The sequence below is a fragment of the Manis javanica genome, chromosome 3, assembly GCF_040802235.1.
Source record: "Manis javanica isolate MJ-LG chromosome 3, MJ_LKY, whole genome shotgun sequence".
NCBI lineage: Eukaryota > Metazoa > Chordata > Mammalia > Pholidota > Manidae > Manis > Manis javanica.
Window position 1 is genome coordinate 58,029,949 of NC_133158.1, and position 27,662 is coordinate 58,057,610.

General features: G+C 48.6%; 1 protein-coding gene across 5 annotated transcripts in view; it reads left to right on the forward strand.

Annotated features, from left to right (window-relative positions):
* MYLK (myosin light chain kinase) overlaps positions 1 to 27,662 on the forward strand; it is a 280,349-nt gene that overhangs the window by 229,725 nt on the left and 22,962 nt on the right. For all 5 annotated transcript variants that reach the window (XM_073231525.1, XM_073231526.1, XM_073231527.1 and 2 more), the window contains 7 exons: positions 1,642 to 1,795; positions 7,260 to 7,562; positions 14,893 to 14,925; positions 15,023 to 15,116; positions 15,863 to 16,066; positions 23,959 to 24,176; positions 26,220 to 26,343. In XM_073231525.1, the coding sequence (XP_073087626.1) occupies positions 1,642 to 1,795; positions 7,260 to 7,562; positions 14,893 to 14,925; positions 15,023 to 15,116; positions 15,863 to 16,066; positions 23,959 to 24,176; positions 26,220 to 26,343 (1,130 nt within the window). The remainder of the gene's footprint in view (positions 1 to 1,641; positions 1,796 to 7,259; positions 7,563 to 14,892; positions 14,926 to 15,022; positions 15,117 to 15,862; positions 16,067 to 23,958; positions 24,177 to 26,219; positions 26,344 to 27,662) is intronic.

The following is a 27,662-nucleotide window of genomic DNA, read 5'->3' on the forward strand; positions in this document are numbered from 1 at the left end:
ATAGAATTTTCACTTACTGGCCCCAAACTCTACCATCTACAATAAGGGTACCATGGAAGAAATGTTAGACTTCCTGTGCACCTGACTTACAGAGGAACCTGGAAAGGCTGGCTGTCCCACCAACCCCATGTTGGTAGCGCGCACCCATTGGCATGATGAGCAGAGGCCCCGAGTGGTGGGCTGGCCCTGGATCAGGAACTCGACAGGTGGTGGGAAAGGCTGTCTGGGCTGTCATCTGAAGTAAGATAGAAACTCAGCCCTTTTCAGAGACATTTAGCCTAGTCCCAGCTCTCTGTCCGACAGAACTTTCTGTGGTGATGGAAAGGTTCTATACCAATTGTCCAAAATGGTAGCCACCAGCCAAGCATGACTATTGCAACTCAGGCACTGAACTTTAAGTTTTAATTAATTAAAAATTGTTAGAACGGCTTTGTTGACATGTAATTCACACTCATAAAATTCACCCTTATTTTGAACAAAAGAAAACTGAAGGAACAAAACAGCAGCAGAAGCACAGAACCCAATAATGGACTAATAGTTACCAAAGGGAAAGGGACAGGCGGGGACGGGTAGGAAGGGAGGGTTAAGGGTGGGGAAAAAGAAAGGGGGCATTACGATTAGCATGTATAGTGTGGGGGGGGGCATGGGGAGGGCTGTGCAACACAGAGAAGACAAGTAGTGATTTTACAGCATCTTACTATGTTGATGGACAGTGACTGTGAACGGGGATGTGAGGGGGGACTTGGTGAAGGGGGGAGCCTAGTAAACATAATGTCCTTCATGTAATTGTAGATTAACGATACCAAAATAAAATTTTAAAAAAAGAAGTGAAAAAAAAAATTCACCCTTATTTTAAAGTTTGCTATTCAGTGATTTTTAAGATATTCACAAAATTGTGCAACCATGACAGCGATCTAATTCCAGAACATTCTCATCACCCCAGAAAGAAACCCCAGAGCCATTAGCGGTCACGCCTCCCTTCTTCTGGACCCTGGTATCCACTACCCCAACTTTCTGTCTTTACAGATTTGCCTGTTATAGACATTTCATAAAAGGGCAATCATATAATATGTGTTCTTTTGTGTCTTCTCTTTTTTTCTTAGCACAATGTTTTCAGGGCTCCTCCATTTGTAGAATAAATGGCCAATATGATGCAGTTGTCTGGATATGCCACATTATGTTTATCCATTCATCAGTTGGTGGACATTTGGGTTGTATGCACTTAATTAAAATTTAAGTAGCCACATGTGGCTGGTGGCCACAGTATTCGACAGCAGAGGAAGGTCAGAACCACTGCGGTGGGCTTGTAGGTGACTGTGCTCAGAGGGGTTCTCCCACCAACCCCTCCCAGAGCAGAGGAGAGACTGGGACTAGCTCCATTCTGGAGCAATGAAAGCAGACACAGTTCATCCCCTGACCCTGCTCAGCACCCGCCCTGCTGCCCCAGACTGGAGCCCCTCTGGGAGGCTTGGCCCTGGATGCAGGAAAGGCAGGGCCTTGGGGGGAAGCCCGGAGTCCCAATGAGCCTGGGCCCCACACAGCTTGCCCAGCGGCATTCCTCAGGGAGTGGGGAATTGGGGTGAGAGCCCCCTTCCTCTCCTTGCCCAGGTCTGCAGCACCTGCCCCCCTCTTTGACCCCAGATCCAGGAGAGTGAGCACATCAAGGTGGAGAACAGCGAGAACGGCAGCAAGCTCACCATCCTGGCTGCACGCCAGGAGCACTGCGGCTGCTACACGCTGCTGGTGGAGAACAAGCTGGGCAGCAGGCAGGCCCAGGTCAACCTCACTGTTGTGGGTGAGTCTGTGTGCTCTCGGCTTGGAGTCTGGAGATGGGGGAGGGGAAGCATGGCTCTCCCAGGTCAGGTGATCAACCTGGAGTGGGGAGGAGGGGGCGTCTGCCAGGGCGCACTCCCTCTCTCTCCCTGCTCTCACGCTGTTGCTGTGCTTCATGCTCGAATCCAGACCCATGCTCAGCCTCTTCCCCAACACACACATACAGCGTCTTCCTCTGCCTATGAATCTCCTCCTTGCTTCTCTTTCTTTTTAGCCTTTGAGACCCTGAGCTTCCCTACCCCACGCCCTCTCCTGCTGGCACCTGTAACTCCCCTCCCTCTGCCCCCTCCATAGCCCCTCCCCTCTGCCTCACACTCAGTCCCCTTGCAAATCCTCCCCTGATTCAGGGCTGCCTTCTGACTTCACTGCTCCTCCGCCTGATTTGGGGGCCATTGCCAGAAGATCACAGTCCACAGACTCAAGCCCGGAGCCTGCAGTGTCCAGGCAGAGGCGTCAGTGCTGACTAGAGCCCCACCACCACCCACACTCGCTGGGATGGTATTCACCCTGCAAGGCTGGGCCCCAAGCTCCTCTGAGAGATAGGAGGCATCAGGCATGAGCTCGCTCAGCTCTGTGGCCCCACACCTATGGGTGCCTATAGCTTTACCCCCTTCTGTCTTCCTTCAGCTTCCCTGCATCCCTCCTAAATGTTGCCAGGGCCCTCTGATAGTAGCCAGACACACAGGAACACACAAAGCTCCTGTAGTACCTTGTCTTGCTCTAGCCACCTGCCATCTCCCTTTTGCTCTCTCCTCATGGCCAAACCCTCTAATAGGGAATGTCCTCTCCTCTGATTCTGCTTCTCCAGCTCCCTGCAGCCTCCCCTCCTCCCTAGTCTGCTGGGATGCCCTTCTGAGGTCACCATGATCTAATTCTAAATCCACTCCCTTTTTCTTATCTCCTGTGTCCCAGTGTTGAGTTGAGTCTGTCTCCAGACTGATTATCAAGTTCACTTTTTCTTCTCTATCCCAATCACTGTGTTTTTCATGCCCTGGTCAACTCTCCTGGAATATGCGAAGAGCTTCCCACCTGTCTCACACTGTTGGGTGTGCTCAGGTCATTGTTCCCTGATGTGGCAGGTACTCAGGTCATCGAGGGAAGGGCACATGAAGGAGCAGACAGATAGCAGGCTGTGTCCCTGTGTATTTGTGGGCCTTCAAATATTGTACACCTGAAAGCCTTTGACCCTCTGTGTATTGGTCTGATCCCTTCGGTTTCCTTAGGTCAGGAGTTTTAAATCTGGAAAGGTCAGTGTACTAAGGCATCAGGAAGGTTTCTCATCTATAAAGGGCAGGAAGGACCTTTTTCTCACTCTTTCTCTCTTTGCTGCCTCTGGATACTTATTTGAATAATTTCACCTGCAGAGTCAGGACCTTTTTGTGGGGGGGTGGACCACTGTGACCCAGTTTGCCTATTCATTTAGACTGTGCCTGAAGCACTGATTAGGCCCCACACCCTGTCTGCCAGTAGCATCGATATCTCTGGGTGTTCTCGCATCTGCCTCTGCCTGGGGGACTTTGGGGTCAGCTCCTTTGAACCACTTTTCAGTGACCAGTGCCCCCTGCCCCGTCTCTGGCGGTTGCACCATGCCACACACTCCCCTCCCCCATCACACCGCATGGGCTGCAGTTCTAGCCTTTTATGGCTTAGTTTCTTATTCTCCTCGGCCACTGCTAACAGGGCCATTGCATGGCTGCCTGCCAGCTGGCGGGAGCAGCATGTTAAATGCCGTTCTGGGAGGGGAATGGAATGGAGGGGAACGGGCTTTCTGTCTGCCTCCCCCTCAGAGAGCTAAGAATAGAATTGCTCAATAAAACGAGGACTCACATTAATGGACACAGCAAAGCCACATTCATTCAGTCTGTGGATTTAGAATTAGTCCCAAGTAAGCCTGGAGGAAGCTCCGATTTACCTGCCCGTCTCTAGGGACATCTGTGTATTATCTGATCAGGGCTTATTAAGTAGATGTAAAATGTAAACAAGATGAAACAGGAATTGTTTGGCCTCCTCTGGACGGTTTTCAACTGCTATGAAAGCATCCACTTGCAGGCCAACTAAATAAGGCCGGTTTCACACACCTTCTGCTTGTTAGTAGTAAGCTTCTCTTACTGTGTGTTCTTGAAAATACCATTTTCTTTTCAGATAATCTGTGACTCCTAGTTTTAAAGTGATAATTAAAAGTATCCTTACCCTCGGTTAGTTTATGAATGGTGGTTAGCTATTTTAAAGGCTTGTTATTAACTATATTTTAAAAGGCAACAGGGATTTGCAATGCTCAGAGGGCCTCTGCCTGTGCCTTCCCCGCAGCTCAGCCCCAGATGGGTGAGGAAGGGCCACAGGGGCAGGCAGGAGAGAGCAGCGTGACCCAGATGCTTCCTTCATTTAGCTCATCCAGCTCAAGAAAAACAGGTCACTTTGCATATCTTTAAAGGAGAAAAACAAAGTAGAGAGAATCCACATGCCCTGTAATCCCCAAATACTAACTTGCATGATTTTTAAAGGCAGGAGATTTCACTTTGTAATGCTTAGCTTGGGCTTAAGCAAGATGTGTTCTTGAACTTATTCTGCTTTATCCCCTGGAAAATAACAGGCCCCTGGAGTGAGCGAGGGTCTGGAGATTTTGGAGGGCCTCCTTTGGGCTCTGCCACTGGCTAGCTGGGTCTTCCTGGTAAGCAAAGTGCCTTAGCCTCTGAGGGCCGGGATTATCGGGTTGAGGACCCTGGGGGCCCTCACACCTCCCTGCCCTTCTCTAAAAGCTGCAGGTGGAAGTGTCCATGAGGTGTCCATGACATGAGGTCTGGGCAGGGTTAGGCTTAGCCACAGATTATCTTCAAGCACCCACAGATCATCTTCAAGCACCCAGGCACAGAGAGCCCGCCAGGGTGGTGACTGTAGCGAGAAGCATTAGAGATGAGATCCTCTGTTTTACCAGGAGTAAAAACACTTCCTGAACAGAAAATCCTGGACCTAGTGCCATTCAAGACCCTTCCCTTAGACTCCGAGTTCCCTATTCTGCTATTTGAGTCTCCAAGAGCCATGGGGGCACTCCGAGGAAGTGTGGAGCTCAGGGCCCTAGATGCCAAGCCCACCTTGCCTTTACCAGGCATGCCCAGGTCTCCCGTCCAGACTGAGTGTGTCTGTGTCTTTAGCATGGAGGGAGGCTCACCACATCTCTGTGCTGAGGGTTTTTGTCTGGCTAGTCCAGCCTCTGTGGGGCTATGTAGGATGGAAAGATCAAAAAACATCAGACGTTGCCCCTGGCTCTAAGGGCAGCCGTGGGGGGCTTCCAATCTCACAGGACTTCAGATTGGGTCTTTCTGAACTCCTTGATTTGGTGTCAAAGTCCTTGAAAGCATTGAAGATTTCACTTGGAATTAAAGGCCTCCTCCCCAAATTTTACCTCTCTTGTACTGCAAGGGGTGACATATGTCGTAGGTCAGTTCTTCTCTTTTAGCCCAGAGACATCTTGAACAAGGTAGGATAAGAATAATACCTCTTCTGTAATACACACTTCTCAAAGTTGTCTTTTCTTGACCAAAGTAGAGGGGGAGAAAAATCAGTCAGTGGAGTGTATCTGTATTCACTGTATAAACCTACATGACTCTAAACACGTCCCATCAGACATTTTCCAGGCAGTTTTCTTTGGGGGAAGCAGTAAGTCTGTCTTTCGTCCCTCTTTAGGCTTTTTTACTTCCTTAGCTGGGTCTTGAGAGGACTTGAACCACTTTCCTCTAAGAGAGTTTAGGGTAATAAACATCTTAGCCAACACCAGAAATATTTCTAAAAAGACCAATATATCTTTCAGAACAAACAGTTTTTCTAAGAGAACATATTAAACAACCAGTGAAAGTGGTTCCATCACAGGAGGCCTCCAGAATGACTGCTGACGGTGGGAAGTGGTTCTGTCACAATCCCAGAATTGTTCCCGGGCGAGGTCCCAGCTTGGCATGCAGGGGATGGATGGTTTCCGGGCAGTGCATTCTTGGCTGGAATATAGAAGCAGTAGGCCTTGGGGTAGGGGATGAGAATGAAATATGTGTGTGTGTATGTATATGTATATGTATATGTATATGTATATGTATATGTATACACACACAGGCAAAATGTTTTCTTCCCCTTATGCACAGTCATTTGCTGGAATTTACTTGGGCTTCCCACCTTGCTCAGGCATGGGGGAGTAGGAGTCAAGTACTTCACTTGGCTTTGCTTACTTGATGCTTGCAAAACCCCTAAATAGGAGATAAATGTTAGTACCATTTTCCAAATGAAAAAGACAAACTAGTCTTGGAAATTAAGGAATTTGCTAGAGTTGACATAGCTTATACGTTCACATAGCATAAAAGCATGGTTTTAATTGCTACTTTAAGGAGCTTTACACCTCACACTGCCCTGCGGGGGTGAGAATTACTGAACACTGGTATCCATAACTATACCAACTACCTGCAGGAAGTAAATCTGAAAAATAGGGGGATTTTGTTCAGATGAACAACTGACAAAATCAGCAAAACTCAAGAACCTCATTAAAATGCTGGCAGCCATGATCCGACGTGAAGTTGGCAGCGTGACTGGCCTGAATGGGGAGGCAGCCGGCCAAACAGACCACTTCTTGTTTGTGTGCTCAGCTCATTTTCCTGCCCTTAGTCAGGGATGGTTGTGATTTGCTACTGTGGTTTGCTTTTGGAATTCTTAATCTCATTTTATGCCAGTCCTATGAGGATGAAGGAAGAAGGGTAGGAGTAACTTTTTATGTATTATAAAGTTAGAAAAAAAACTCCTACAGTAACGATGATAGTAATAGCTACTCAAGCCAGCCACTTTTCTAAGAAGTTCTCACAACAGCCTTGTTATCCAAGTGCTGCTATTATCCACATTTTACAAGTGAGGAAACTGAGGCACAGAGCAGTTAGTACATAATGAACAGGACCAAGCCAGATCTATCTGACTCCAGGGCTCCCTGTGCTATACTGACACCCAGTGGGGCAGGCATTTCCCAAGTGTCAGAGAAAGTGAAGACTGACCCTAGTTATGTCACAGGCCGCTGGCCTAGGGCCTGAAGGGAACGCACACACACACACTGAATTCTCTCTCAAAACATATTTTTGATGGGAAGCAGTCCACGCCTTCTGGGCAGCTTCCTACATCTGTTTACTCTGAGAAATATGTTTATGACTTGGGCAAAATACAGGAAATCATGACTTGTAGACTGGAAAACTAGCCAAAACAGTTTTTTTCAAGCACATAGGTATTGTGGGGCTCTCTAATAGGTGGGATTCTGCATCGGTGTGACTCTGGTTGGGGGAATGAGAGCCAGGACCAGGGATGTTAGCTTGGGATCTCCAGGTTCTCCCCCATGGCAGAGATAATTTAAAGTTTTCTTTCCATGCAGTTCTGAAGCATTGGGTGATGTTGTGTTTCTCTATCCCCAGACAAGCCGGATCCCCCAGCCGGCACACCTTGCGCCTCAGATGTCCGGAGCTCCTCACTGACCCTGTCCTGGTATGGCTCTTCATATGATGGGGGCAGTGCTGTGCAGTCCTACAGTGTCGAGATCTGGGACTCAGTGGACAAGACTTGGAAAGAGCTAGCCACTTGCCGCAGCACCTCTTTTAACGTCCAAGACCTGCTGTCTGACCGAGAGTATAAATTCCGTGTACGTGCAATCAACGTATATGGAACCAGTGAGCCAAGCCAGGAGTCTGAACTCACAGCGGTTGGAGAGAAACCTGAGGGTAGGCCTTCACTTCATCACTGGCTTGAAATAAAATGTGCATGACTGACTGACCTTGTGAATGTAGAAACCCGTACTAAAAGGGTTACAGAGAAACTGAGAAGATATCAATGATGACTGGCAGAGTTTTTTGGGATCTCAGTTTCCAAGATTGTACTGCTGATCCATACTTTAAAAGTACATGTGACCTTTCAAAACACACTGAACCAGCAATTTTGGTAGACTGCCACTAGGGGGTGACGGTATGTTTATCAGGAGCACAGTCCTGGAAGGCAGGAGCTCAAATTTCAATGTTCCCCTGCTCATTCCTCCTTCTCTGGCACTCACGTATATTTGAGTGTCTACTTGGTGTCAGGTTCTTGGGACATAAAGATAAGACAAGGAGCTTAAAACCTAACTAGGGGGACATCAGGTGTAGACAGTAACTGTAATGAGATGGGGTACATCCTGTTACAGCAGTATGAAGAAAGAGAGATGAAGACCCATCAGAAATCATGAATAATTTGTCCTTGAAGATTGAGGTGCCACTTAGGCTGAGTCTTGGAAAAAGAAATGGGCCTTTAAGAGGCAGAGGTTGATAAGGAGAGGCATTCCTTGCAGAACAAAGATTCAGAGTGATGGACATGCATGGTATTTTGAGAAGTGTGTGTGTGGCCAGGGCCTATGCTGTGTGAGACTGAACAGGAGGGAGCAACACTGAAAGGACCATTCAGGTCAAACTGAAGTTCATCAGAGATTGTTAGTCAGGGGACTGATACAACCAGATCTCTTTTTTAGAAAGGGAATTAGAGCTCTGCTACTCAGAGTGTGGTCTGCACCAGCAGTCTTGAAATCCTGAGATCTTGTTAGAAATACAGACTTCCAGCCCCCCACCGCCCTGGTCCCTGCTGAACCTTCATTTTAATGTGATCCCCTGCAATGATTCATATGCATGTGGAAGTGTGAGAGGCACTGGAGTGGAGGAGGGAGATGAGACGAGTCAGCGAGGTACCAGTTGGGTCTCTGTGGTGTGGTCCAGGAAAGAATGGTAAATGCATGTATTTAAAGCCTCAGGAGGTAGATCTGGGTAGAATGTTGAGCAAAAAATTAGAAGGGTTTAAGATGCCTCCCACTTCTATGCTCAGGTATCTGAACATATATTCAAGGCCATTTAGAGGTTTGTTATTAGATTCCTAGAAGCTAACATATATTATTCATTTGCTATATGCTAACCATACGTTAAGCACTTTATAGAATCATTTTATACATCTAAGTAAGATGAAATAGATACTGTTTTTACCCCCATTTTACAGACAGGGAAATGAGGTCTAGAGGAGTGCAGCTATTTGCCCAAGGCCACAGAGCTTTTAAATAATTAGTTGAATCTTGAACTTAAGAGCTGTCTGACCCAGAGCCTTTGCTTAAACTGATGGAGGAGGTCACGCTGCCTCCCAGTGACTTGGAGGTTAGATAGCAAGGAGTCCCAGAGAAGCCAGAAATTCTGGCCTCAGCCCTGATGAGATGAGGTATCTGAAGGGTATCCAGGGGAGGTGTCTTCTGATTGTTGAATGGTTGAGTCTAGAGTTCAGAAGAAAGATTACGCTCGAGCTACAGATATGGGCATCTCCACCATTGAGCTGAAAATTGATGCCACGGGCATTGATGAGGTCCCAGGAGGGTGGTAGAGAAAGTCAGCAATGATATGGGAATGAAGGTGTCTTCAAGACAAGGAGAAAGGGCTGAGAGGGGAGGAGTCCTAGAGGAGACTGGAGCTAAGCTGTAGGGACACAGGCAGGAGGGAGCTGCAAAGAGGGCTCAGTGGACAGCATATGAGGCTAAAGAAAGGAAGAGGTGAGGACTTAGGGAGAGCTTTGGATTTAGCACTTCGATCTTTGACAGCAAAGTCCTCAGAGTCCCCATGGGGTGGGATACTGGTCGCTGTGGGGTTACGGAATGAGTGGGTGAATGGGGAGGAGAGGCGGGGTGTGGAATATTATTTCAAGAAGTCTCATGTGAAGAGAAGAAGGGTACTGTGAATTTAAGATTGGGGAAAGGTTGGGCCCAGGAGGAAAGGTGGAAAGAGACCAAGAAAAGAGCTCATGGGGGGAGAAGAGCTTACAGGTAGGAGGTGGGGGGAGAGGAAAGGACAAGAAGCTGAACAGAAATCAGCATATGACCAGGGGCACCAGGACTAAGGAAACTGTCATGACATTTTGATGCCCCCTTTTTAGTTTTAGAAATTAGGTATAAAATAAATAGTGAAATTTTACTTTCAAATTAAATAGAAAGAAAAAGAAATTAAATTGAATCTCAAACTAAAAGTAAGTTTGGAGGATGCCAATAGAAAATACACCACGCTTACAATTTTGCCAGCGTAGCCCTGTCTTGGGGGACTTTTCCTGGTGAGCCCTAAAAATGCACAGGGAGCAGGTCTCCTTGAGAGCTACAGCATGCCATAGAGGTGTGGGTCCCAGCCCCAGGGACAACCCTGCCAGGCCGCTGCCCAGCATTCCTGTGGCTCCTGCCCACTAGCCTCACAAATGTCTGCTGGGGAAAACAGTGACCAAGCTGCCATCTGCTACCTTTGACACCCCCTCTTTGAAAACAAGCAGAGTGAGGAGCAATCAGCTTAGCGTTGGAGCGCTAGGATAGGCAACCAAGGTCCAGTCTGCATATTTTTAGCATATTACTTTATTCAAGAAGAGGATTCCCCATCTCTTGGAAAACTGGCGGGAAGAGGGATAACACTGCAGTGAGAGGTTAGCTGGAAAGGAAAGCTTCCCGGTGCTTCATGGTATAAACCAGGAGGAACTGTAGAATCCCTGATAAGCCAGCCCCACACAGAGGGCAGAGGGCCCCAGGTGCTGCAAGGTGTGGCTCCCAGGAGGCCAGGCCCTAAGCTCCCAGGGCTGTGGGGAGACTTGAGGGGAGGAGGGCTTGGGACCAGTTGGCCCCCAGCAGGTGGCCTTTCCCTTCTTCCCTGTGGCCAGCTGAGCCCTTCAGACTTTCCTCTTGGGGCCCTTCCTAGCTGGAAGCAAAGAGAAATGCTGAAATTGCCTGCAATCCAGAGGGGTCCAGGCCACCCAGGGCTTCTAGACTGGAAGCCTCTCCCTCCCTCAGGCCCAGCCGGGTTATCCATGGGGGAGGAGGAGAGGGAACAGAACAGTTGGTAAGCATTAGGCCTGAAGGGCAAGGGATGGAGTGCTGGAGGGAGTAGGGGCTTCCAGATAAAGCCCTCTGTGCCCGCTCAGATGCCTGCAGGTGGTAACCTGGGGAGGTCATCTCTCTGAAAGGAAGTGGGTGGGGGGCAGGTAGAGGAGAGCTGGGACGGGGGTTCTTGTGGTCATTTCTGTGGAGCCAGTGGGGACAGTGCTCATCAAAAAAGCAGTGCCAGTTAACCCTCCTTCCCCTAAGCCCAGCTGGTGTTGGCTTTCACCTTCCCTACTCCACCACGCCTCCTGCCTCTGCCTTAGCAGCTTGCCTTCTGCTTCATCCTGGCCTCTCTGGTCCGCCTCTGCTAGCCACCCACCCTCACTCTGCATTTGTTCACCAGTGTCCTGCCCCCCTCCTGCTGGGAGCACTGAGGATGTGGTAGAGGACCAAACATGGGGGTCCCCACTGGCTCCAGTGGCCCCTTCTGCCAGAGCCACCCCTCAGACTAGGATCCCTAGCCAACAGCTCACCTCTCGGTCTTGCCAAACCCGAGTAAACAGAGCCACCGCCCCACACATCCGCTCCCATCCCAGCCAGGTCTGGACTTCCACCCTTCTCCTTTTCAAACTTCTGAATCCACTCCATCCTTGCTCCTAATCCTAATCTGTTGTAGTCGACATAGTTATTAGCAAAACAACAGTGATACCGGCTTCTTGCAGAGTTGGGGCTTCCTTACAACCCGAGGGCAGTCAGAGCTGCAGAGCCCCTAAGGCTCTCCCACCCCACTGCGCTGCCCTCTGCCCTAGGCTACAGCTAGGGCCCCGCAGAGGCCCGCTCCAGGGCTGGGGTGCCCTCTAGTGCCCGCTGGGTGTACAGCAGCCTTCGCGGAGAGGGTACAGCTGTCTGTTCAAGGGGCTGACTTAGAGCCCAGCTACCGTGGCGTCACCAGAGCCCTGCTGGTCCTCTCCCAAACACCACTCCAGGGGAACGAGACTTACCTATTTGCAGGAATATTTCAGAACCATCTTCCAAATAGTTCTTCCACTTAGCTGTTGAATCTCATAACTCTTTCTGAGTAGAAGGTTTTTTAAATGTATCATTGAAGTCCCTGCTAGTGCAATTTTTAGAAACCAATGATCACCTCTCTCATTACTACAACCCTGTATACTTGGAGAGCTTGGCTAATTGAACGTGGTCTTTCCCCTGCTACCCTCCTGCTCCTTCCTTTGTGGCTATTTCCCCCCCCCCTAAATAGGATGGAGGCAGGAGGAGAAGGAAAAGGAGGAAGGGAAATGTCTCTGCTGGAGGGCTGGTGAGTTTCACATAGAAAAGAGGTTGCAGCATTACAGCGAGCCAGAAAGAGGTGCGTGAGTGCCCTGAGGACGGTCTAGGTCCTCACAAACACAGTATCAGGAAAGCATTCTGCATCTTGATTGTTAAGGAGAGAGGCTGGAGGGGAGGGCCAAGTGTGGTGTCTATGACAGGCAGTGACTGGGAGCAGCCTGTTCTGGAGCTGCCTTCACTCTCCAAGGCTAACTGTAAGTGCCCCCGAGTGCCAGGTCACTGTAAAGCCCCTCATGGGCTCCCAGCCCTGCTGCTATTCCTTCACTAGGAAACTATAGTCGGTTTGTCCTAAAGATGCCAGGCCACCCTAGGATGTGTGGCATGGCAACAGAAAGATAAAGGGGTGCCTCAAAGGTCAAACAGTTGTCTCTGGTAAGGGCACAGGGATGCAGACGATGGGGCTTCCCTAACAATAAATGTTATTATTATTGTTATTATTTTGCCTCTAAGGCCCAGTCCAGTGACTGGCATCCACAGGTGCTCAATTGATGATTGTGGAATTGACTTGAACCTCCTGCTTCTCTTAGAGCCCTGTTTGAAACACCAATGTTGAACTAGCCTAAACATCTCTTGAGCCTATATATTCAGGTTTTCTGGTACCTCTTGAGATGTGAGTTCTGTATACCTAGAGTCTTCCTTCTATGTGAAATGTAACACTAACTTCTCTCAAATTATAATATTCATTGGTTGACAGAAGTGCAGAACCCTAATCTCACACTTGACCATTGTGGGGTTTTTTTATATCATGTCTGCTTTAGACTTCTTTCCCAACCAGAGAGGCCTCATCTTTTCTGGTCAGCTTCCCATGGCAGCTCTTCCCTCCAGTGACCTACGCCTTCTCCAGCTGGTCACAAAATTCTTAGTGCCGGCAGTCAGAGTGCCAGGAGCAGCTGACCCCAGGCTCCACCAGGCGCAGAGCAGTGATATCTGCTGGTGGCCAGTGCCCACTTCCATGACAGCCTGCTGTGAGCCTGAGCAGCAGGCTGAGGAACTGGGCTCCCATGCTTGGGTTTTAACTAGACACCCTCAGGCTTGTCACCCCCAAAGGCTGAATGATTAAATGTTCGCTGACCACATGACTCCATTACTGCCTGCATGGTGTGCTGTTCTGGGGCGTAGGGTCATCTAAGAAACTGATGTAAATGTACGATATGGAAGACTTGATCAGTTATGCTCATGTCCTGGCAATTTCTATGAAACCCTGCCACTAATCGAGAGTCCTCATCTATCAGATTCTTTTTATTTTTCAGTGGCACTTCTATGACAAAATATTCCTCCCAGCCCCGCTCATGGGGAAGTAAACTTCACCAAAAACGTTTTACGAGTGCTAAACAAATCACAGCCTCTCTTGCTCCTGGTCACACCTTTACAAACCCCTTCAGAGGTACTTGTCTGGCATGGGAACTGCCTTACTTTTCCTCAGATTGTTTGCTTAGGTTTCAGTATTTGTTTTGCTCTCAGCCTAACTGGGAGGCTCTCTGTCCGCGGGTCCGAGCTGCACCTTACCCTGACCCGCATCTCCGTTCCGTTGCAGACGTTCAACTTGCAAAGTACACAAAGCTCGGCGGGCCCACGCACAACCCCTCCCAGCTGGGCAGTGTCTGCCTGGCCCCTCTGCCTGTCTGCTCTGGTCTTCCTCCCAGGGGACATCTACATGCTGTTCCCTTCCTGTCCTCTTTTCTGCTCGGAGCTTCAGTGAGTCACACCCTTCCCCCAAGGTCTTATTCACACACAGACGCTTACACTTTTAAAATCATCGTTCTCCCTCTTTGACTTCTCCAGTGTTTGTCCTGCTTCCTCAGGAAAACTGCCTTGGCTCCGTCTGCCAGCCAGGACACAGCCCACATCATGGCTGCAGAGCACAGGGCGTGTCACAAAGTGTGGTGTCTAGTATTGGCCAGGGACCCTAGAAGTTGCCTAGAGATACAACTCCTTCCAATTACAGATGAGGAAACTGAGGCCCAGAAAGGGAAAGGCACTTCAGCAAGGTTAAGAAACCATAGAGGCCCTTTAGAGACAAACCTATGCCAACCCAAAGGACAGACAGGCTGGAGTTCTGAAGTGAATGTCTTCTGTTGGACGCCTCCTGTCCCCGCACGTCCCCCATTCACTCCTGACACCTCTGTATGAGCAGCCAGTGTGGGCTAGTTTCATTGTGTGATGCCACACACCTCCCTGTTGTGTTCCATCATTTCCTTTAAGACACACCTCCAGAGCTGCTACTTCTAAGAATAATTGCTCTGACTTTATAATTGTCCCGTTTTGTATACCCAGTTTGTACTGTGGCATCATGTGCTTGATTATATACCACTTGTAATGTGTATTTCACGTATAGATGTTTTTGCCTCTCCAACTAAATCATAAGCTCCAAGGAAGAAGAAGAGATCATGCCTTTTGTGTATTTTGTTTCATGTGCCCACAATAACATACTTGGTACATGGCTGGCTTTCCATAAAAAATGTTCAGTAAGTGGATAAATGGACTTGACACAAATAGCAGTTGAAGTTTCTGCCTTTTGAGCTGGAGCAGAAAGGGACTGTCGCAGTTCTGGGTTCCAAAGTCAGAGAAGATGTGAAGGAGGTCTGTCTAGGGGCCACATGGTTAGAGCTGGAGGACTGGAGGTGAGAGCTGGTGGAGGATGGGAGCCAAGTAGGGTGATGAAACTGGTGCCCGCCGGTGTACGTGGCCCTGTTGCAGCGTGGATGACTGACCTCACGGCGATGCCCAGAGCTCTGGTTTTGTGGTCTTATGCCTAGGAAGGCTGAGGGCTGACAAGACCCCCAAAATGTTGTACTTTCAGTGGACCTTCATACTAATCATGTGTGTCCTTTCTGCCCCCCTTTGTCTCCCCTCAGAGCCAAAGGATGAAGTGGAGGTGTCAGATGATGGTGAGTGCTGACTGTTTGTCCTGGGGTAGGCTTAAGGGATAGAGGGGTGTGGGTGAGGGATCCTCTGGCTCACATTCACCCAACCCCCACCCTGCAGATGAGAAGGAGCCTGAGGTCGATTATCAGACGGTGACGGTCAATACCGAACAAAAAGTGTCTGATCTCTACGACATTGAAGAGAGACTAGGATCGTAAGTGGAGTGGGAAGCACCCATCGGGTCCCCAAGGCGAGAGGTGGTGGAGGTCCCACAGTTAAATTCTCTGCCTCACCATCCTGCCTTTTCCTGGGTTCTGCCAACTTCCCAGACTGAGACCCCTGCAGAATCAGGAGGGAGTGACCCTGTCAGTACCGCACGAAGGCACCCCCCACCCAGGGCTCTCATAGCAGGTGCTTGTGCTGGAGCGTGGGGTGGAAGGAAGGCAGCCACTGGGAAATGCACTGTACTTAGGGAGGACTTCTCAGCTTCATCTTATGGGTCCCTCTGCAGGGAAGGGGAAGGAAGCCCACCAGCCAAATCTGAGGCCTCAGCCCAAGGAGATGACAGTCCTAAAAGAACAGCAAGACAAGACAGTGTTTTGGGGGTGTGATGTGGGGCTGGGCACAGGCAGAGGTTGACAAGTGATGGAGAATAGGTTTATCAGTATCAGAAATTGTGCTCATTTAGAGCAGGGGCTGACAAACTCTTCTGTAAAGGGCCACTTAATGGGTGGTTGAGGTTTAGTGAAACGCACGGCATATGTTGCACCTACTACTCTGGTGTTGAAGCACAAACACAGCTATAGATGATCTGCATACAAATGGATGTGGTTGTGTTCCAATAAAACTTTACAAAGAGAGGTGGGCCAGATTTGTCCCACAGGCCATCATGTGCCAGCCCCAATTTAATGGAAAGCTTGACTAAATCTGCCTTTTCTCTCCTCCTCCTTTCATTTTCAGTGGGAAATTTGGACAGGTCTTTCGACTTGTAGAAAAGAAAACTGGAAAAATCTGGGCAGGGAAATTCTTCAAGGCATATTCAGCGAAAGAGAAAGAGAATATCCGGCAGGAGATCAGCATCATGAACTGCCTGCACCACCCCAAGCTGGTCCAGTGTGTGGATGCCTTCGAAGAAAAGGCCAATATCGTCATGGTCCTGGAGATGTGAGTGGTCTGCCGTTGAGCAGCCCGGCAACTGTGGCCTGGGATCCCCTGATGTGTCTCCCCACTGCCCGACCCCAGCCCCTGTCCCCCACGATGGAGAGCTCTGCAGGCAGGGTTGTGACATGCAAGGCACTCACCAGCCCATGTAGCCAGGTGCTGACCGCTCGGAGCAGTACTGGGCCTGACCCACTGATCGCCAGCCTGCTGCAGCCCCTGCTCATTTCTGTAACTACCCAGCAGACCTTTGAGGACCCCTGCCTCTGTTTACCCCCACCTCCCTGTGAAAGGGCTAAGGCTACCCCTTGGTTTCATTCAGGGGCATTGTGACCAAAGGCAGCTTTTGGGTAGAAGAGAAGGGACAGAGCAGCCTCTTGTCTAGCCTGCAAAAGAGAAAGGGGCCAAAGGGTACTTGGAATGCAGGAGTATGACCCTTGTTCCCATCCTTCTGCTGTGCCCTGCAGGCTCCTGTTCCACACTGGTTTGTCCCCTTGTCTTCTCAGTCACCAAGGCGAGCACTTTTTGTGCTGGGTTATATAAAGGCAGGGGGATAGATCAAACGACCCCCAGCCAAGGCTTTCCTGGAATCCGTGCTGGGTTATATAAAGGCAGGGGGATAGATCAAACGACCCCCAGCCAAGGCTTTCCTGGAATCCATTGTTTCCTGTAGCCCCAACCCTCCACCTCATCCACTTCTGAGCGACTGGCATGCACACATGCATACACACACGCAGGTGCACATACTGGTGTCAGTAAGCTGGGCGTCCTCCACAGTGTCTATATTTTTTAAGAGCTTCCTTTCCTATTTTTAATTTGAAATTTTTTTAACATATGATACTCACAAAAAAAAATATAAGAAAATATACAGTGAAAAGTCTCATTCCCATCCTGTCCCCATCCATCCTCTTCCTACCACCCCCACCACCAGTAGCCAGTTTTGTTCAGTTTGTATCTTTCCAAAGTTCGTTATGAAAATACAAGCATATGTGAGATATGTATATTCATATCTTCCCACCTTTTAACACAAAGGTATTCATACTGACTGCTCTATACTTTGCATCTTTTCATTCAACAGTTGACCTTGGAGATAGTCTGTATCAGTATCTAGTGAGCTTCCCCATTCTTCCTGCTCACTGGGATTTCATTGCAGCATATGCCACAGTTTATTCAAGGAGTCTTCTTTTGATAGGAAGTTGGATGGTTTCCAAGCTTTTGCCTTAACAAACAAGCAATGTTTGCAACCTGGTCATGCCTGAGTACAGCTGTAGGATAAATTCCCAGAAGTGTGGGAGTGCTAGATCGAAGGGTATGTGCATTTGAAATTGTTAGAGATATTGTGAAATCACCCTCAGTGTCCTTGAATGGCTCATCCTGAGCTTCAGGGATCTCAGACCTGGGGAGAGGATCTGTTGACATCTTGGTATTCCTTCCCAGGAAAGGTGAGGCCAGTGAGGCCTCCCTATGCTGGAGGTGTGACTCTCTCCCCTGCTCCGTGAACGCTGCGGTGTATTTTCTTTCAGATTATGAGCATTGGGAAAGGCAAGAGCACAGACTTGGATCTGATAAAACTCACCTCAGTCCCAGCTCTGCCTCTTATTGGCTCTGTGACCTTGAGTAAATTACTCAGTTGTGCCAATCCTTAGTTTTATTATCTGTAAAAGGAGGTTACAGATAATAAATAGATAACCTCCTCATGAATGATGTAGGGATTAAGTGAAATAATATGTGTCAGGTGCCATGCTCTAAAACTGGGAGTCATTCCTGATATTATGATGCATTGACTTTTTCTGTACCCTGGTCTTTTTTAAACTTAAAATTATTTTGAAATATCACTTTAACACCCCACTAGGTGTTGTGGAACAAATCCTACTATTCTGGAAACCTGGGGTCAGGTTCTATTACTGCTGAGGTGTGATTTTGTAATTATTAAATCCTTCAGTGAGGAGAGGTGTTTGGATTAACTCCCTTTGTGTGTTAAATTCTGCAATTCATGGAGCTATAAAAGATTCAAAGAAAATCTTCACTCATACCTTTTTCAGTTCTGGATTCAAACTTAGCTCTGCACTGCCAGGAAAGAGTTAGTCCCTGTCTGTGACCTCACTAATCATACCCTTCCAGTATCCTGTGGGCTGCAGCTTTTCATATTTATTCTGGAACAGGCTGCTTGATCCAGGTAGTGTGGGCATGTGGCGACAAGTGAAGAAATGTCTTATCTTTAGAAATTAAACCTGGAGGAAGTTCATGAGAGGAGCAGATAGGAGGCAGCCAAGCCTGGGTAAGGCCAGGCAGCACCAGTGGGCAGAATACCATACTTAGCTTGGAATTGGGAGCTGGCAAGCAGGATGGAAAATGTTGGGAGAAAACGTAAGAGGGCTTCAGCTGGTCTGGCTTTCATCCCTCCACCCTATGCCTTCCTTGTGGACAGGAGCAAGTCTTTCATCTGTACTTGGGGTAAAGAGCTTGCCCCTTGATAGGAACTCAAAGAAGGGGGAGCAGATTCATTATTCATCTGTACTTCCATTCCAGCTTAGCACTCAGCCACTGAGAAGGCAAAGGTCGGCCTTCAGAGGGACAATTTGCTATTCATCTTGTTTGATGGACAGACTGAAATTAGGTGTAAGACAATGCCTAATGATACAGAAAAATGAAAATGTATCCAGAGCCCAGCCTTCAGCTCAGTGGCCTCAGATACAGCAAGAAAGCAGAACCAATGTGCATCGTCAGACTTTCTGACCTCCGATTACAGGACTAGCCCCCATTAGTACAGCAGCATTGCTCTGAGACAGGAGTTCCTTCAGGCTTCCAAGTGGTGATGGGACCCTGAGCACGGACGCAGACATGCATCTTAGGCTGAGTCGTCCATGGCCCATCTCACCTTGGTTCTGCCATTGGCAAAATTTATCAAAGAATAACAAGCTGGCTCCCAGGAGACAAGGAGCAGAGGGTCTGAGTATGGAGTCCCCAGAAGCACCATTCCTGCTGGCTGCCAAGGAGGGCTGGCCAGAGCCTACAGTTTGTGGAATAAATGTGATCCCTGGAGATTAGGTAGTCTTGGCAGTAGGTATTTATGCACATTCATTCATTCACTCGCTCACTGTTAATTTACTGGGTGGACATTCCCTCTGGCCCAGCCTTGGTCCTTGGCATTAGCCCATCTCCATGGGCAGCAGCTTCTTTCCACCCTTAGTCTTGACCGTTTTGAAGAGAAACCTATATAGAACCATGAATCCTGTTTGGGGAACCCTTTCCATCCTAGAAATGGATGTTTTTGAAGTGGGAAGTTTTTCAAAATACATTAAATATTTTTGAACAGGAAGTTTTCAAAATATATTAAACATTTTTGAATAGGTTTGAAGCTATTTGAACCTGTATTGAATATATTACCCCTAGAAATGCAGCAGTAATTATCTGCATGTCTCAAAATTCTCTTCATTGCCTCACTTTCCCAAGGGTACTACAAATACTGGTTGCTTGATTTTTCAGAATATTTGAAATTTAAAGGCAAACATTGGGGCACCTTGTCTGTGCCAGATACTGCCAGGTATAAATAAGAGTCTAGTGATGAGCCAGACCTTTCTCAGACATTTTCACAAGCAACCTTAAGACAAGGCCGACTTGATAGAAAAACTACAGACAAGACTGTGGAAGCTAGGGAGGGAAGGATCATTATATGGAGAAATCAGGAACGATTTCTCAGAGGAGATAATGAATTTCAGCCGGCCTCCCAGGGAGGTAATAGAGTAAGCCAGTATTTCCCAAACTGGTCTGATCATAAGAATGACCTGGGGTAGTTATTAAAAATATGGATCCCTCCCAAGATTTTCTAAATCAAAATCTCCATATACAAACTCTTGTTTTTCTTCCCTATCATTTATTCTCACTCTCATTGTTTGCCTATGATCCTTCTGTATTTTTGTAACATTTCTGTGTGGTGTATTTCTTTATATTATTTTTTTAAAAATAGGGGCATGGGAATCTGTATTTTTGACAAGAGCCCCAACTGATTCTTTTTAAAGAAAAAAAATTGTGATGAACATTGCTAAGCACTCACTATGTGCCAGGCACTCTTCTAAACTCTTTCCCTGTCTTGACTCAGAGATTGGGTCAGAGGACTGGACAGGGGAACAGAAGAGACGCAGGTGACTCAGGCAGCATGGCCGTGCATTGCACGCAAGGGGAGTGTGCCGTTTGGCTGTAGCCTCTGGAGCAGTCCTTAGCAAACCATTCCTGCTGTGGGCCCCAGAAACACCACGGCCAGGATCCCAGCCTTCACAGTAGCCCAGTGAGGTGGTGCTGGTTTTGTCTACATCTTACAGGTGAGGTACAGAGATGTTAAGAATCTCCTGAGATACGAGAATGACCCCGGGAGCGGTAGAAATGGAGGGCTGGAGGACAAGAGGCGCCACCTGCTGGCCGTCTGGGGACCTCCATCTTGGTTGGGGTTTTTTTCAATATTTTATTAAGGTATTATTGGTATACACTCTTATGAAGGTTTCATATGAAAAAACAATGTAGTTACTACATTTACCCATATTAAGTCCCCACCCACACCCCATTGCAGTCACTGTCCATCAGTGTAGTAAGATGCCACAGATTCACTATTTGCCTTCTCTGTGCTGCACTGTTTTCCCTGTGACACCCCCGCCCACACAAAATGTGTACTAATCATAATACCCCTCAATCCCCATCTACCTCCCTCCCGACCCGCCCTCCCACACCCCTCCCCTTTGGTAACCGCCAATCCCTTCTTGGAGTCTGTGAGTCTGTTGCTGTTTTGTTCCTTCAGTTTTGCTTCATTGTTACACTCCACAAATGAAAATGATTTGGCATTTGTCTTTCTCTGCCTGGCTTATTTCACTGCAGCTTCATCCATGTTGTTGCAAATGGTAGGATTTGTTTCTTTCTTATGGCTGAATACTATTCCATTGTGTATATGTACCACCTCTTCTTTATCCATTCATCTCCTGATGGACACTTAGGTTGCTTCCATATATTGGCTATTGTAAATAGTGCTGCGATAAACGTAGGAGTGCATATGTCTTTTTGAATCTGAGAATTTGTATTCTTTGGGTAAATCCCAAGGAGTGGGATTTCCAGGTCAAATGGTCTTTCTATTTTTAGTTTTTTGAGGAACCTCCATATTGCTTTCCACAATGGTTGAACTAGCTTACATTCTCACCAACAGTGTAGGAGAGTTCCCCTTTCTCCGCATCCTTGCCAGCATTTGTTGTTCTTAGTCTTTTCAATGCTGGCCATCCTTACTGTTGTGAGGTAATATCTCACTGTGGTTTTAATTTGCATTTCCCTGATGATTAGTGATGTGGAGCATCTTTTTATGTGTCTTTTGGCCATCCGAATTTCTTCTTTGGAGAATTGTCTCTTCATATCCTCCGCCCATTTTTTAATCAGGTTATTTGCTTTTTGGGTGTTAACCCCTTGTTGGATATGTCATTTACAAATATATTCTCCCATACTGTAGGATGCCCTTTTGTTCTGTTGATGGTGTCCTTTGCCATACAGAAGCTTTTTAGTTTGGTGTAGTCCCATGTGTTCATTTTTGCTTGTGTTTCCCTTGCTCAAGGAGATGCGTTTAGGAAGAAGTTGCTAATGTTTATATTCAAGAGATGTTTGCCTACATTGTCTTCTAAGAGTTTTATGTCTCTATGATTTACATTCAGGTCTTTGATCCATTTCGAATTTACTTCTGTGTATGGGGTTGAACAATAATCCAGTTTCATTCTCTTGCATGTAGCTGTCCAGTTTTGCCCATACCAGTTGTTGAAGAGGCTGTCATTTCCCTGTTGTATATCCATGGCTCCTTTATCGCGTATTAATTGACCCTATATGGTTGGGTTTATATCTGGGCTCTCTAGTCTGTTCCATTGATCTATCGTTCTGTTCTGTGCCCGTACCAAATTGTCTTGATTACTGTGGCTTTGTAGTAGAGTTTGAAGTTTGGAAGTATATTCCCCCCAGCTTTATTTTTGCTTCCCAGGATTGCTTTGGCTATTCAGGGTCTTTTGTGGTTCCATGAATTTTAGAACTATTTGCTCTAGTTCATTGAAGAATGCTGTTGGTATTTTGATAGGGATGCACTGAATCTGTAGATTGCTTTAGGCAAGATGGCCATTTTGACAATATTAATTCTTCCTATCCATGAGCACAGGTTATTTCCATTTATTGGTGTCTTCTTTCATTTCTCTCATGAGTGTCTTATAGTTTTCAGAGTATAGGTCTTCTACTTCCTTGGTTAGGTTTATTCCTAGGTATTTTATTCTTTTTGATGCAATTATGAATGGAATTGTTTTCCTGATTTCTCTTTCTGCTAGTTCATTGTTAGTGTATAGGAATGCAACAGATTTCAGTGCATTAATTTTGTATCCCGCAACTTTGCTGAATTCAGGTATTAGACCTAGTAGTTTTGGAGTGGATTCTTTAGAGTTTTTTATGTGCACTATCATGTCATCCATCTTGGTTGGTTTTAAAGTGTCCCTTTCAGGGCGTCCCCCAGCAGCCAGAGGCACAGACTGACCTTTTCCAGCTCAGCCCCTCCAGAAGTGAAAGTGTTTGTCCTGTGGCGACAGAGGCTGTGGTGTACTGGGTCCCATGGTGTGTCCCTGTCTGTCTTTCCCTTAGGGGTCCACTTGGCCTGCCACAGGTTGTCAAACAGTAATTAATATATGCAGAGCATCTGCTGTGTGTCAAGCATGATGCTTTATAAAAGATCCTTCATTCCTAACAACTCTGTGGGGTAGGGACAGATAAGGAACTGAGGCTCAGAAAGGTTAAGTAACTTGTCCAAGGTCACACAGCCTGTAAAAGGCAGAGAAAAGATTCAAATTCAGCTCTTCTCTTTCTTCATGATGATTTCCCTGAGAAGAGGGAAGGCCCTTGGAAGAGGTCAGGCCCAGAATGAAGCCCACCCAGCCTTATTTAGCTGGTGGACCTATAGGCAGTTATAGAAAAGAGCTACTGATGTCCAGATGCTACAGAAGTCACCAGGGAAATGTTTTAAACTTTCTGAGCAGCAAGCAAGGTGGCTTAGAGGACTGGACAGGGGAACAGAAGGTACACATGTGGCTCAGGCAGCATGGCCATGCATTGCACACAAGGGCCATGTGCCAGCCAGCTGTAGCCTCTGGAGCAGTCCATAGCAAACCATGCCTGCTGTGGGCCCCAGAAACGCCATGGCCAGGATTCCAGTCTATCCAGGCAGGAAGGATGTGTGTCCTACACTTACAGCCTGGGCAAGCAAGCAGGTGAGATGAGCTAGTTATCACTGGAAGGGCTGAAATGATGCTCTAGGCCCAGGCAGAGGAGCAAACCCATCACAGCTGTAAGTATAGTGGGTTACAGTGAATGACTTCAGGAAAATGTGTTGAGGCTACTTATTATGGAAGATAGTTTCCTGTTCCCAGCTCTGCAAAACAAATGCTTATGGTACTGTGAGTATTTAAACTTCAATTCTCTATGACTAAAAGACACAGATGGCATACAACAATGATCCCTTACATGTCTAGAGGCATTTGGGGAAGGACGCTGCCGGATGGTTACCTGTTTTGCTAAGAAGATCATGTCTGGATCTCCCAGTTCAGGACCATCCCTGAAACCACCCAGCCTAGATGCTTTCCTGGATCCACCAGCAGCTTAGTGGGTTAAGGCAGGGTCCCCAAAGCAGGAAACCAGGAAGCCCAGGCCCTTCTTGCCCATTGGAAGACTGGGACCAGTGTAAGGGGACAGTGGCCTGGGACTCACAGAGCTGCGGAAGGTGCCCAGCACGCCCATGCCTTGGGCTTTCCTGCCAGCGCCCCACCCCTCAGCCTGCCCTTGGCCAGACTCCCTTTCAGCCCAGGCTCCACGGTCCTGTGGCCTGACCACCCCTTGTGTTCCCACAGCGTGTCTGGGGGTGAGCTGTTCGAGCGCATCATTGACGAGGACTTTGAGCTGACGGAGCGGGAGTGCATCAAGTACATGAGGCAGATCTCAGAGGGGGTGGAGTACATCCACAAGCAGGGCATCGTGCACTTGGACCTCAAGCCTGAGAACATCATGTGTGTCAACAAGACAGGAACCAGGATCAAACTGATCGACTTCGGTCTGGCCAGAAAGCTGGGTAAAGCAGATCCGCCTTCCCTATCATCCCCAACGCGCTGTGGCAGCGCTGTGGCTGTGCTCCACACGCTGGGTCTTAGAGGGAATGCGCAGCTTTGGGGTTCAGGTCAGCACAGAGGCTGCTCAGGTTCAAACCCTGTGCCTCCCACTTACAAGCTGGTGACTCTGAGTCTCACATACGTTGTCACAGTAAAACGGGGTACCTGTTGTACCCACCGGATGGAGCTGTTAGGGGGATCAGATGCGTTCTGACAGGTGAAGTGAAAAGGTGGGGCCTTGTATGTAGCGGGCTTCAGCTGTTTATTTTATCGTCATCTTTATCCCCTCTTATATTTTTCCCTCGAGTGCCTGCAGCAGCCTAACTCATTTCGGTGACGGTGCTTCCTCTCATTTGCATCACTGTCCAGCTTCCAGAGCACTTCCACGTACTTCCTTTCCTTTGATTCTTGCAGTGGCCCTGTGAGGTAGGCAGGGCAGATTATAAGGCCCTATGTAGAGACTAGGAAACTGAGTTCACAATAGCTTTGGTGAGCAGGCTCCCCCACAAGCTGGGGCTGGACTAAGGACCCCAGACTCAGTTCAGTGTCCTCTGAAGAGCCACTGCTCTGCCCACGCCGGGGTGGGGGCCAGGGGCTGGGGGGAGGTGCTCGGGGCCTTTGTCCCCAGCCCTGGAGTCATTTCGGTTGGTGCCTGCCTCACACCTTCCCCTGACTAGGTGGCTCTTTGATGCCTCAGTAACTGGTGAGAGAGCTTCACCTTCCAGCCCCTGACACTGCCTGCCCAGAGAGGAGCCTGAGGGCTGGCACTGGGGGCCCTCCCTTCACTGCCCTCTGGGGGCAGCTAATACTGCCTGGTAAATCTCCTTCCAGGATACCCCGTCATAAAGGGGAGACAGAGGATGCACGGTCCTGCCAGGCTGTGACTCCCCAGTGACGGATCCGTGCTGGTGTTGGGTGAATAGGCCTGTGCCCCTCCCCCCTGCCAAAGGTGTGGTGTGGGGGCAACAGCTGGTGAACAGTAATTTAAACAAATAATAACTTAAACTAGTAATTTAAACCAATAAGGCACCACTGGCCTCAGGAGCTGGCAGTGTCAAAGCCCCAGGAATATGGCACACAGGCTCCCTTAGCGAGGGGCTATGAGGGGCAGTGGTGTCCACCAAGGCCCAGGAACTGGGAGGGTTAAAGTGTAGCACGAAGGGTTCAGGCTGGAGTTGGAGCAGAGCTTCCATGTCTAAGGGCTGTGAAATGCTTTGTCTTAGAACATTTGCTGTGGCCTCCAAAGTTAAACAGGAGGTGCAGCCCTCAGGCCAAAGGTGTGTCATCCCCCACTGCTGACAAGATCCCCCAGGAGCTGGCACCTATGAAAGCTGGTACCTGTATGCATCTTGCCAGGCATCTCTTGCCCTCTATGGCTCAAAGGCACCACCTTGGGATCAAGGTTTTTCCCAACTATCCTCCTGGCAGCTCCTGGGAGGAGAGACAGAGGAGAGGTATGACGCTACATAGAGAGAAGCCATGGAGGAGAGCGAGGGGCATGGCTCAGGAGTCAGACTGCCCGGGTGTAGGCTCTGACCCCACTATTAACTGGGCAGGTAGATCACTCCACGTCCCTGGGCCTCGTCTTCCTCCTCAGGAGCACGGGGGTCATACTTCCCCCTTAGGGTTGTCGAGAATATTAAATAGGAAAGTCCTTGCAAAGCAGGCAGCAGAGCACCTAGTACCTAGTGAAATTCAGAGAACATTGTCGAGCACGGGTCACGGTCCCTGCCTTGGGAGCTCATGGGAGAGACATAAACATGAGAGACCATTTGGGGGTGGGAGCTTTAACCGCCTCTTCTCCCCGACCCCAGCCTGCTCAGGCCATTGGAGGTGGGTCTGCAGTTTGTCTGTCTCACCGGTGCATTGATGCGCTTGTTCAGTGAGGAGGCCAAGCCTCTCTGGGCCTTGGTCAGAGAGCAGCTGAGGGCTAGGCCTCAACTCTCCCTCCTGTGGGTGGGCTCCAGGATGTTCTGGTGATTGATCCCTCTCCATCCTGGTTACAGAGAATGCGGGGTCTCTGAAGGTCCTCTTTGGCACCCCAGAGTTTGTGGCACCTGAAGTGATCAACTATGAGCCCATTGGCTATGCGACAGACATGTGGAGCATCGGGGTCATCTGCTACATCCTGTGAGTCTTGGGGCATGTGGGGAGTGGGCACAGAGTCCCTAGAAGGGTCCCCAGGCTGCCCTAACATTGAAGGGGTCAGGGTGGGTCATGGAGGCGGATCCACCCCAGAGTTAGGAGGGCAGCAGGCTCCTGTCCCTATCCATGCCAGCCTGCCCTGCTCCTGTACCGCTGAGACCAGCGTCTAGCTCCACACACGGAGATCCCCCATTCTGAGCCTTTCGCTGTCCCTGAGGCTGGCCAGTCTGGGGACTTTGGTCAGGAGGGTGGGAATGAGTCTAGTGCCACATAATTTACCTTCACTTATATAAGTGGGTCCCCAGGGAAGGGGATCCAGGCACGCTTCTCCTGGCATCACCATTGTCTTCCGAGGGCAGCATCCCATCCTCCCAGCAGGGGGGCCCCGGCCTCATCCTCGCCTCTGAGTCTAGTAAATGGACAAATTTATAAGCACTTTTGATGACAGAGTCTTCAGACAGGCCAACAAACAACAGGAAGCCACAAAGCAATTAGAACTGGGAAGTCAGGTGGAAAATACAAAACATTTCAGTTAACAGTGATTAGTGGAAGCCAGTAATCTAGACCAGTGCTGCAGAAACAGTTATGTGCACGAGTCACCTAGGCCTCGGTAGGTTGCAGGTTCTGATTCAGAAGGTCTGGGGGACCCGAGAGTTCCAGATTTCTAGCAGATTCCAGGTTGCTGACAGCACTGGTGCAAGGACTTTGGACCTGGTTCTTTGAGTACCAGGCTCTAGAACACACCTTGGGCTCTCACTGATTTAGTCTCTGACGCCCCCAGCTGAGGCAGGCCCTGAGCATGTGGTATGGTTTCCCTGAAGATGCTGCTATGCTTCCATTCATTTCAAAAACATATTTTTTGTTGATAAAGCAAAAGGAAAAATTTGACATTTTCACAGAAAATTTGAGGAGGACCCTTGAGAACATTTTCTTAGATCCCTGGGTCTTCAGACCCTAATGTCAGAAATGGCCGTAGGTGATTCTGCTGCACAGCCAGGTTTAGGAACCTTTGGAAGGTTTAGGAACTGTTAGGAAGCTTTGGCAGAAGGGGTGTGATTATTTTGTGCAATGTGGCCTTTTCACACACTCCGGAGTTTTACTCCAACTGTGGCCTGTTAGGACAGACTTCTCAGTCGAACCTGCCTTGTGGATTCTGTGCCCCAGAGTCGTCTTCTCCCTGCCCAGGGTCACCGCACCACACAGCCTCCCCTGGAGCAGCACGGAATCAACCCCCTGGCCAGGAGTGTGCGCCTCTTCCCCTCCCTCTCGCAGCCCCACTTGCAGAGAAAGGGAGCTAATGAGTA